This window comes from Oreochromis aureus, linkage group 23, assembly GCF_013358895.1.
Source record: "Oreochromis aureus strain Israel breed Guangdong linkage group 23, ZZ_aureus, whole genome shotgun sequence".
Lineage (NCBI taxonomy): Eukaryota > Metazoa > Chordata > Actinopteri > Cichliformes > Cichlidae > Oreochromis > Oreochromis aureus.
In genome coordinates, this window is record NC_052963.1 from 37,368,973 (window position 1) to 37,379,724 (window position 10,752).

At 39.1% G+C, this 10,752-nt stretch overlaps 1 protein-coding gene across 2 annotated transcripts; it reads right to left on the reverse strand.

The window, feature by feature from the left end:
• Nucleotides 1–17: 17 nt before the first annotated feature.
• fbxl5 (F-box and leucine-rich repeat protein 5) lies at nt 18–10,744 on the reverse strand. Of its 2 annotated transcripts, XM_039606597.1 has the most exons (12): nt 10,728–10,744; nt 9,675–9,793; nt 8,778–8,993; nt 7,411–7,506; nt 7,001–7,196; nt 6,387–6,572; nt 6,169–6,294; nt 4,918–5,072; nt 4,729–4,811; nt 3,902–4,627; nt 2,506–2,654; nt 18–1,072 (listed from the first exon to the last, which is right to left on the reverse strand). In XM_039606597.1, exons 2-12 carry the CDS (start codon nt 9,756–9,758, stop codon nt 996–998), a joined length of 2,094 nt encoding a protein of 697 aa, XP_039462531.1. In that variant the 5' UTR covers nt 9,759–9,793; nt 10,728–10,744; the 3' UTR covers nt 18–995. The 2 variants fall into 2 exon arrangements, with proteins under 2 accessions (XP_039462531.1, XP_031609571.2); XM_031753711.2 differs by lacking the exon at nt 10,728–10,744 and having other exon boundaries at nt 9,675–9,829.
• Between the last annotated feature and the right edge of the window lie 8 nt (nt 10,745–10,752).

Here is a 10,752-nt window from a genome sequence, read left to right on the forward strand (position 1 = left end):
ATAACAATAACCAACTGCACAATTTCTAACTCCAAGATGTTTTTATTATTTTGTTGTGAATTTTCAACAGAAATCATGCAAGGCTTCTGAACAGGAAAATAAATTTTGCTGCAGTATCATAAATGATGCAGTACTCTAGCTGGCCAAATGCGCTGAAGACTTCTCCCAATATGCGCTTGACTATTTTTAATCCCGCTTTTCTATTTCTCTACAAACTCTTCAATCTTTCTCACAAGAACTGGTCCATTTCTTTGCCCACTGGAGTGCATAAAGAAAAGTGAAAGCAAGAAACTCTTTCTGGACATTTAGTATCACAAATGTAAAAAAAAGAAAAAAAGGGGGGGTTAAGGACTACACTGCAACATCAAGTACCAGTTCCTATGTCTGTGCATACTGTCGCTGTGCCAGCATCAGCAGTGAACTGAACATCAATGTACGGTAGCACAAGGCAGCGAAAAAGAGTCACATGTAGGGACCTAACCATCAACAATCTGAGTGCCATTTGGAGCAGTCAGCTTCACCCAAAACTCTGACCACTTCTTTGTTTCACCACACATCGTTATCAAATAAACGACAGCTAGATTCAATTTAACAACAAAGTTAACCCTACAGTCAATTAGCTATGCTGATTATGAGTTACAAAGTAAGGGGAGAAGCAGACTGGTGTAAATCTGTATCATTTTAGTGACAAAACAAACTTGGTTTAAACTACAGAAAACACTGAGTTCTAGGTGTTCATTTTTTTCTGGGTTTTTACTTTTTTTAAACCAAAAAGAACAAACCAGGATATTTGCAGACAGTTCAAATCCATTGTTACCCTTGTATATTTTCCTTTTAGACAGCATTATTTCCATGAAATATAGACCAAAAGATTTGGAGCAAAATTACAGTTTCATCAAGAAATATTTTTAAGTGACACAAAATACAGCAAATGGTATTCCCAGAATAAAGTGCAATTAAAAGGAGACATTTCAGAATAGCATTGTTTTGCTGAATCACTCTCCAGAGCGGCAGCAAGCTCTGAAACCACACTGCAGGTTCTGGCAGCCGCTGGCCGTGTCTGCATGGGGACCTGCAGAGAAACACCACACTGCGGTTATCTACTGACCTGCAACCCACATGACAAGTGAGAAACATCTGACACACACCCCAATAGAGCTGGGCGATAAAATGATAACGATATGTATTGCGAAATAACTTTTTGTCGATAGAAAAATTAAACTATTGCGATAGGCCTCATCTCTCTTGTCCTCTTAAAAAAAAAAAAAAAAAAAAAAAAAAAGAACAGCCAATCCAAATTAAGTAGCGCAGAGCCGAACCAATCACAGCCGCAGAGTCACGTCACGTGACTTGTTACGTACAGCACAAGCACCAAGGCGCACATGTGTATTTGTTTTTGCAGCCGTGTAGCCCGGGTAATGAAGGAAATGAGTTTGCCGACTAGAGAAAAATCAACCGAGAGCGTGGCGAAGGTTACGAAAAAAAACAGATGATGGTTCCAATGCCGGAGCTTGTCGAACGGAAGGGCCACAGAAGTTCCGTAGTGTGAAGGTATTTCGCTATTTCAAGTCTGACAAAAACAGAGTAGCGCCGCACTGTAAATTGTGCCGAAAGCAAGTCTGGAAATACAATAAAGCGGTGCATGCTCAATCTCTGACTGAAAGCGCTAATTCATCATTCGGCTTTTGTCAGACTAAAGTAACTGTTAAAACTGTTTGAAAAGCTAAGCTATACAACAAGGAGAGATTGAGAATTTCCTTTTAGTTCTCAGTTTATTTGATATTGACAAAAGTTAGTCAATTTTGTCTGTTCTTCTGTAAAACAAACTAAGATTTATTTTTTTAGAATTAATATTTTGTTTCTAAGTGGAATTGACAATTTAGTAGTCTGTTTTGTTTGTTCTATTTTGAAACTTAAACGCTTTAGCGGCTGCCTTTTTGTGTAGTTTGCAATATTTGCCTTTATTTATCTGAAACTGAAGTCTCATGTTCCTTAAGTACATCTACCCTGTTGAACTTATTATGGGAAATAAATATTTTAATTAAAACAAGCTGCTAATTATTTCACATTTTACTTGTGAGCAACGGCACATTTAAATCTTACAAATATAGTTATTTGGCTTATATCGTGATATATATCGTTATCGCCTGAAATGAAAAAAACATATCGTGATATGAAAAAATCTTATATCGCCCAGCTCTACACCCCAATATCCACAACATTTAAATATTTTAATTATTTTATTAAATAATTCAACTTTGTGTCACATAAAGTTCTGACAGTAAGGGCATCAATGTATTGTAATGCCTACTTACCTCCCCCCTCAGCGGCATCGGTTACTTACACTAGGACACATGCTATGCGAGTGGGGTTATTAATGTTTGTATAGTTGCCACAAACTGTAACAGCACCGTGACATCTTATACAGTATAACATTAACACAGGCCTATGTCAAAACATTACTAGGTGAAGAGCATGCAGCATTTTAGGTTTAACTTGTGTTACCGTTGATGTTGTCACAATAATAGAAGTGCTCGTCATTGAGGGAAGGACAGGCCGACACCAGCTCCTGCAGCCCCACCTCAGTGATAAAGAGGCAGCCAGACAGGTTGAGATGCTCCAGCACGGGAAGCCCTCCACGCTGAGACAGAGCCCTGACACACAGTGCAATGCAACCTCATTACAGCTACAACAACATGCAGACCAACAGTGGGAACATCTAGATGAATGCAGATAATCCAGTCTTACCCTAATAAGAGCTGCACTGTATAATCTGAATTAGCTGATAGAAATGTTACCTTATATGCATTTTAAGCACCTATGTCTTTGTCTTAATTCAGTATAGTGATGAGATGGCAATACGCTGGAATCCATGGCGGAATTCAAGAGCAAAAATAGAAGTATAGCTTCCAGGAGGAAAAACCTAAAAACTCAGTCTGGAGCAAAGTCATAAATGTTTTTTATGACGAGTGATTTTACGTCCTCTTGACCACTGATATTAAAGTTAATCTGTCTAATGCTTTAAAATGACTACATTTGAACTACTAGCTATTAGCAGTTTACTTTTCAGATGGCGCTGAATGTTTTTACCTTGTGAGTCAGTGAGAGTGTTTATCCCTGGACAATGACAAATGAGGAAATGACCACAAGGCATTTTTCTGGGTACTTTGGCAGGCGTTTATATTTCAACAACCAAGGTTTGAAGGGGCACTGTGGCTGGTCTCCAGTTTAAAATTTCACCAGCGCAATTTGACGAAATGCGGTTTTTACAGTTGTTCACAGTAACTCATTCATTCCACTGCGTCATATTAGTTTACTACCAAATCTTCAAAAAACCTACCTAAACTCAAGTCATTTTTATAGAGGGCCATAACTGCCAAACTAAATGTATATATTATTAAATTAATAAAAATAAAACAAAACAAATTTAGGCATTAATTAACTCCTAAAATGTGACATAAGTCACTTCTGTATTTGACTTAGTTTAAATATAAGTTTCATTACAAACTTATCTTTCATTAAAGTTGGGCTATTTTAATTTAATGTATCAGCTTTTCTTTGTATACAAAAGCCTGTTTATTTACTGGAAACAAACAGGAATTTGTTTTTACACCTGTATTCAATTTTTACGTTCCCTCATTTCTACCTAATTAAGGAAATAAGGGGCCCATCATTTAAAGTCACGTGATGAGGTCAGATTTCTGCCTATTGGTTGATCTAATTTGCCTATGTGTGTACAGTCAGGGGATTACTGGAGAGCTGAGGCCTGGGGTATGAAGTCAGTGGTTGTGTATACATTTTCTAAGTTTTGCCGTTTCTGTCCTCTGTACAGATACTAAAACATAAAATATATATGATGTGTTTTTAGTTTGTTTGAAAAAGATTGATGCATTAACTTTACCTCAGGCCCAAGTCAGTGACTTGATAACATCCAGACAGGCTGAGAAACCTCAGTGAGCGTTTCGTTTCTGATTGATCAGTCCTGTTTTCAGGCTGGAGACACTGCAGGCTCCCCATTGAGGAGCATTTAGTCCGAAATTCTGCAGTGCCGTTTCTGGTCATGCCTGACTCAGACCCAGTAAAAGTCCTGAGGGCCACGTCGCTTGTGCAGCAGGTGGAGTGACCGCAGAGCACTTCTGCAGACAAGGCGTACTGCTGATGCAAATATGAGGCATCTGAGCCAGTCTTGTGCCCCCGCCTCCTGCTCCTCCTGCAACAGCATGAACTTCCCATAAGTTGCGTCTCAACGAAGCTTTCCGCATCAGTGAGCGGCATCCCACCACGACGACTCCACTCTGCTGCGTCCTCAATATCAGCAAGGTCCAAAGGATCCAGGACCCATACTTGTGTGGGCGTGCAGGCGGCGCCCCAGCGGCCAGTCCCCTGCTTGAAAATTATGGCCTGCTTTCGTCCCACTGGATGCAGGTTTCTCTCATCAACAAGCGTGATGGGACCTGGGGAACTCTTAAGAAGCTTGGCTCGCTTGTCTGAGCGTTTGTCAATGCAGGTGGAAGACATGAGGTCACCCAGCCCAAAAGACAGTTTCTTCAAGGTGTGATCAGTGATTTTCTCACACCCCGACAAATCCAGGTGCTCCAGAGAGTGACAAGCTCCGAGAGATGACCAGCTAAAAGGGAAAGGATAGACTCAACATAAGTTTTCTGAGTTTTATGTACATCCGCTTTGTCATAAACAGTTAGCATTTCAGTATTCATTTTTAATACTAACCTGTCAAATGCAAAGTCTGTAACGTCAGTCTGCGTCAGGTCTAGATGTGCAATATTGGGGCAGAAACTGAGGATTTGACGTACCTGGAAAGCAAAAACATTTATCTTACAACACAGCTCAACCAACGAGCTTTTAAGCTTTGACATTGTGCTAGTACAACAGCAAAATAAAGGTTTGTGCTCTGCCTACCATTTTACTTGAGACTGTAGAGCTATATGCCAGAACAATGGACTTGACAGAAGGACCGACAGCTGGAAGAAGATTCTGGATAATCCCATTCAGGAGCCTCTTCTCCCGCTTAGCAGTGCTGATTGCAAGGGAGCCCTCAATTTGACCTGACACATCTGATGAAACATTGAACAACACGGGTGACACATTACAGAGCTTAAACTGGAGGTGGTATGACACATCTTTAGGCAACATTAGAGGTGTATCATACCATGATGACACATAAAGCATAGTCTGGGATCAAAAGCCGCAAAATACTTGAAAAGTAAATAGAGATACTGGCTTCACCACAGGAGGATGTGAACGAATGTGCGACGCCTTGTTTAAAACTCTTAGACACGTTTACATTTTTAATCAAGCTAGTTTTATTACCCAATATCAACAGGACAACCAGTCAGGAACTATAAAAGTAGAGGTCAAAAACAGACACTAAATGTCTTTAGGTATCACATTTAATGAAGACTTACCTTTTACACAGGCTGCATATAACCATAAACCTGTTTTACAGCCCTGTTCACACTGAACGTGTCACGTAGAACTAGTGCACCAAAACTGCTCGACCTGAGTGAGTAACTTCTGTAAAACAACACACTGTTCATGTATTTACTGGAAGCTTTGCTGCCGCCATGTCCACGTAGGGCATTGATTTGCTCGCAAACAAATGCAGTTTGCAGTAGTGGAAACAATCACATTTTTAAGCACTGGCTGCTGAACAGCAGACCAGCAATAGCTTTGGAGCATTCAGAGTTGATTTTTATGAGCCGTTTTCCTCATTTTCAATTTGTTCTTTTCCATTCACTGTGTTTTTCCAACATCAGTAGTCAGTTTTGGCTGGCTAATTTTATGGTGTTATTGAAAGCCAGTGAATTGTCAATGCTTTTGAAAGAGAATGACAAGACACCCACAGATTGCAGTAGTTTATTTACCAGCCATTTTACTTAAACGGTGTGTTCAATGGGAACAGGGCTTAACATTACCAAGCATTTGTAAAAGTGGGGTTTTCTTTGTTTGTTTTTGTCACACATATCTTGCTAAATGTAGGCTGAATGGATAGGAATGACTGGGTAGGAAGCTATAATACAACAGTACATTCCAAATGCTGCCTTTCTGGCAGCTTGTGTCTGAAACATTACATTAGTAATAGTTGCTTGTGCTTTAAATACCACTTAAATCGCTATGAGACACAAGCCCTTTACTAAGACAAAACCTCACCAGACTCATCGACATCAGCGTCCTCATCCCATTCCTGATAGGCACGACCCTCGTTCTGCCGACTCTTCACCCACTCCTCATCTGGCTCCTGGTCGAGCTCCCCAGGGGGGCCATTATAATAATCACCTACATAACAGAGAGAAAAATATTAATTAGTTGTGCACCGCTACACACTTGAGTGGATTAAGTCTTCACCAGTACATAAAACTCGAGCGTACCTCTGGCCCAGCGCACAGGATAAAGGTGCCTCCACAAAGAGCCGGTCTTAGCTAGCTCTGACCAGGAGCTGCACACTTGACTGCAGCGACACAGATCTTCAGGGCCTAAATAATGGAACAGCCTCAGCATAATTTCCGTTGGGAGCTGGGTGATGTGGGTGGAGGAATTCCTGTTTTTTTCCAGTTCTGAGGAAGAGTATGGAATAGCTTTGCTCGTAAGTGTTCTCAAATACCAAAATGATGAAGTGTACCTTTTAGAAATGTCAACCACTTTCTAAGACAGAGTGTTCTTTCATGAAGCTGGTGACATTAACAGTTTAAACATTGTCCCGGTAGTACAGAGGTCCGTTATCAAGGAGACATTTTTGACATTTTGCAGCAAGATACATGCAGGTATAAACAAGTTAGTCAAGCCTAAATCGATCAAATCATAAGAAATGCCTTAATGGACAGTCAAAATGTCTGCTGGACATGAGTTATCACATTGCATTAGATCTAAAAGACAACTGATTGATATGCTTATCTAAACATGTGGTATATTGAACAGTGGGGTTACTTGACCAGTTATAATGTGCTTAAGTACGAAGCACCAGCTTAAATACATACTCACTCACCATAATCTGTCTTCTCGTGATCAGCGTATTTGAAGGCTTTCTGCAGCTCCTCCGCCTGGCTCCACAAACTGAAGCCCTTTAGCACCTCTGCGGCACTGTCCAATTGCTGTTGGTTGCAGTGCTGCGCTATCACTTGTTTCTTGATGTCCTTGAGCTCCTCATAGCTGAAGTACTGCATAAGCATAGGCTGAAACACCTGCAACGAATCTCCTCAGTTTACAAACAGCTTGCAACAGTTTAATTAACTGGGACACAAACAGACACGTTTTTATGACAACTTTCAGTGTATTTTTTTACCTTTTGTTGTTCAACATAAATTGGTTTTAATTGATGTCCCACACAATGGGTAATTAAAATATGTTTATATTAAAAAAAAAAAAGAAAGGAAAAGAAATTTGAGCATCTTATACCTCCTCTTCCTCCTTCATGTGGGGCAGAAAGTCCTGTGTGAAAGCTTCTAGTCTCTCCTTCAGCTGCTGGGCATAGTTAAGCTGCTCATATTCACTCTAAAAACACACAACAATGATTAATTCATGGTCTGTGTCCAAATCACCCTTACTCAATCACTACTCCCTACATTGAGAAGTACATTTTGATTTTGCATCATCATTAATGGCTGTGTTTTGCAATAATTGTTGTACATTAAAGTATTATTTTCTATTCAAAAATATTTTAATATCATTACTACAGGAGTTGATTTACTCAGGGTAATTTCTCAGGGTAAATATCATGAACTGTTTTTTAACACAAATGACAGGAATTCAATATAATCTAAATATTTAGGACACTATTGTTTTTCCCAGGAGACAGTTTTCCTTGGGACAGAAAGCAGGATTTCTCCTGAGAGCAAAAATAGAAAATGTTTTCTGATTTCCAAACTGGCAGCGGAAGTTCGGGTTTACACAATTGCATAATTCTAAAAAGGCCTTTATTTTTGTCTTTTATTTCTTGGGGTGGAGGTTTGCCCATGGCTTGACAGAACAATAACTCTTGTCTCTCGATAAGCAGATCACAAAAATAACCCTCCCTCTGTTCCAAGTAGTTCAACTTACTAACTTCATGCTTAATAACTTCATTCATCCTTTTTCTTCTTTTAAATATGAAACTGTAACACTAGAGAACTGTGACAAAATGGTAAATGGCCTGTATTTATATAGCGCTTTACTAGTCCCTAAGGACCCCAAAGCGCTTTACATATCCAGTCATTCACCCATTCACACACACATTCACACACTGGTGATGACAAGCTACATTGTAGCCACAGTCACCCTGGGGTGCACTGACAGAGGCGAGGCTGCCGGACACTGGCGCCACCGGGCCCTCTGACCAGAAGTGGATATAACAAATGAGTATTATTCAACACTTAAAGGAAGTGTAGTATAATTAACTTGCAGATTTCTCATGGCACAATGGGCCTTTAGGGACTGACTGCCCAAGTGTGTAAGTTAGCTAAAACTAATTCTCATTTATTATAACACTGGTAATTTTGCTTTGCATGTGAGTAAAACCGCTTTGAAGATGTGCCAGAAATTACATGTGTACATGAAAAATAACAACCCTTGATGTCTTTGTATGTACTATAATCTTTGCGTTGCTGACATGATACTTATTCTAATGACTGAGTGGTACCCAACAATTGAGCACTGTACTATATGTTTTTCCCCTTACCTAAAGCCAATGTTTTTCTGGTTAGCTATTTTTAAAGTTGCATCAAGTGAAATATAGGATCATAACATGACAATAAAATGTGTATTTTAAAATGCTAGTCGATCGTTACCTTAATACTATGAAGCCCTTTCTCAAAGAGGGACAACATCTCTGAAAGTTTGTTGTCAGAGTGTACATTGTACACCGTGCAGCAGCGCTGCTGCAGCAGCCCGATAATGTACTCGTTCTCAATTTGCTCATGCATCTTGAACTCCTTAAATGTGGCGCACAGGGACTGAAGAAATGAGCGGAAATCATTGTTGTTGGAGAAGTTGGTGTTGGACAGCTGTGGAAGAAGAATTATCAAATAAGATCTTTGCGTTATTTCTTACAAAATAAATCATCACATAAGATCCATGTGATCTATTTTAGCGTTTCAGTTGGTAGGATTAGACACAGTAACTGATACGTATATGTAAACATAGTGGCTGTATGCCAGAGAGTGTCAAATCATCAGTGTTGTAACCGAGCTGGGGTTAGTGAAGCACACCCTTCGTGCATTAGCTGTTGCAGCTAAATGAGCTTACCCTAGCTTGTCTTGTTAAGACACTTCTTATTAATATATGCACCACCCTTTGTGAGAACATTAGAAACTCCAATGTGGCACTTAAAGCACGTTATATAAGCTATCTTGCAACTTAGTTAGGCTAGTAAACAGAAAAGGCTTTTAGCTGCGGAGAGGAGTGGCTATAAAAACTTTATTAGGTTCAGTCGGTTAGGGTTTCACACTGCTGGAAACGTGAATACTACCACGTAACGCTGACCACAGATCAACCAAAGGGTCTCAGTGTAGTCGTCAGACAGTCATCCGACAGTTCATCTCCTTCGACTGACTCAATTCTTGCTGCTATTAAGCAAGCTAGCTAGCTAGCATGCTAGCAGGCGTTCGCTTCACCTTCGGACACAAACCGCCAAAAAATTGTTCGTAAATCTGCAAAATTAAGGAACGACAGTTATTTGTACACACCTTTTCGCAGTACAGGCCCACCAGCTGCTTCATTCGCCAGTGCGGGCCAGTAAAAACATCCACCTCGTCCGGAAAAGGAGCCATCTTCACTGGACCTCACTGCGTCATCTGCTCACAGCCTTCGATACAATCAAACAAGGAGGCGTGAGCGAGCCGCCCGCGTCACCGCGGCTTGTAAATCCAGTAAATGTGTTTAGGAATTTAGTCTAAATTAAAATTAAAATTAAATTAAATTAAATTAAACAGAATTTTACACTGGGATATATATTTTATGTTGTTAAATCGTTTGCGATATTACATAATTTGTTTGAAAGACGAATACCTTTGTGAATTTCATTTTGCTACGCATAAACAGCCAAATTCCTAAAAATATAAATACAGTATGCCATACTTATTTAAATATACAGTATGGTTTATATATGACTTTCAGGTTTTTATGCGGCAGAGCCCACATAAAGTACAGAAGACCTAAATCACCAAAAATAAGACTGAAATAAATTAATCAGTAAATAAAGAATGTTACTAAATGCTATGAAAATAAGATTAAATTGGGGAAATTATTTCATTAAATGTCTGACCCACCATCCAAAGAGAAAGACTACTGCAATTGCTGCAGGAGCACTAAACTACTGTTTACCAAATAATTAAATTAAGTTCACACTGCAATAACTTATCCACCATGGTGGGTGTTTATGTTTTTCATTACCCAACTGTAATAATTAATTTAAGATAAGTCAATACCAATGGAAACAATAAACCTCGAAGCCTATCCATACTGAACACTTTTAACAGTAAATTAAAAAAAATGGAGAATTTTATAAATATTTTATAAATAAATAAATAGACAATTAGATAATAAATACAGAGGCAGCTTTTATATAATAAATATGATTTATAATTTATCATTTGAATCAATACTGTGGTCTTTCAGTTTGACAGTTACGGTACTCCATACAGGTATTACGAGGATAGTGTGTTACTAAGTTGAGCGAAGCTCTGTGGTTTAGATACATAATACGAAAATACTAGATGAAGTAACTAAAAAATAAATACATTTTAACTAAATTAATCGCCAAAC

Coding starts and splice junctions, on each gene's coding strand:
- fbxl5 (XM_039606597.1), bottom strand. CDS start 9,758: ATGGCTCCTTTTCCGGACGAGGTGGATGTTTTTACTGGCCCGCACTGG. Junction 7,197..7,410: donor ACATGAAGGAGGAAGAGGAG/GTATAAGATGCT, acceptor GATTCGTTGCAG/GTGTTTCAGCCTATGCTTAT. Junction 6,573..7,000: donor TCACGAGAAGACAGATTATG/GTGAGTGAGTAT, acceptor ACTCTTCCTCAG/AACTGGAAAAAAACAGGAAT.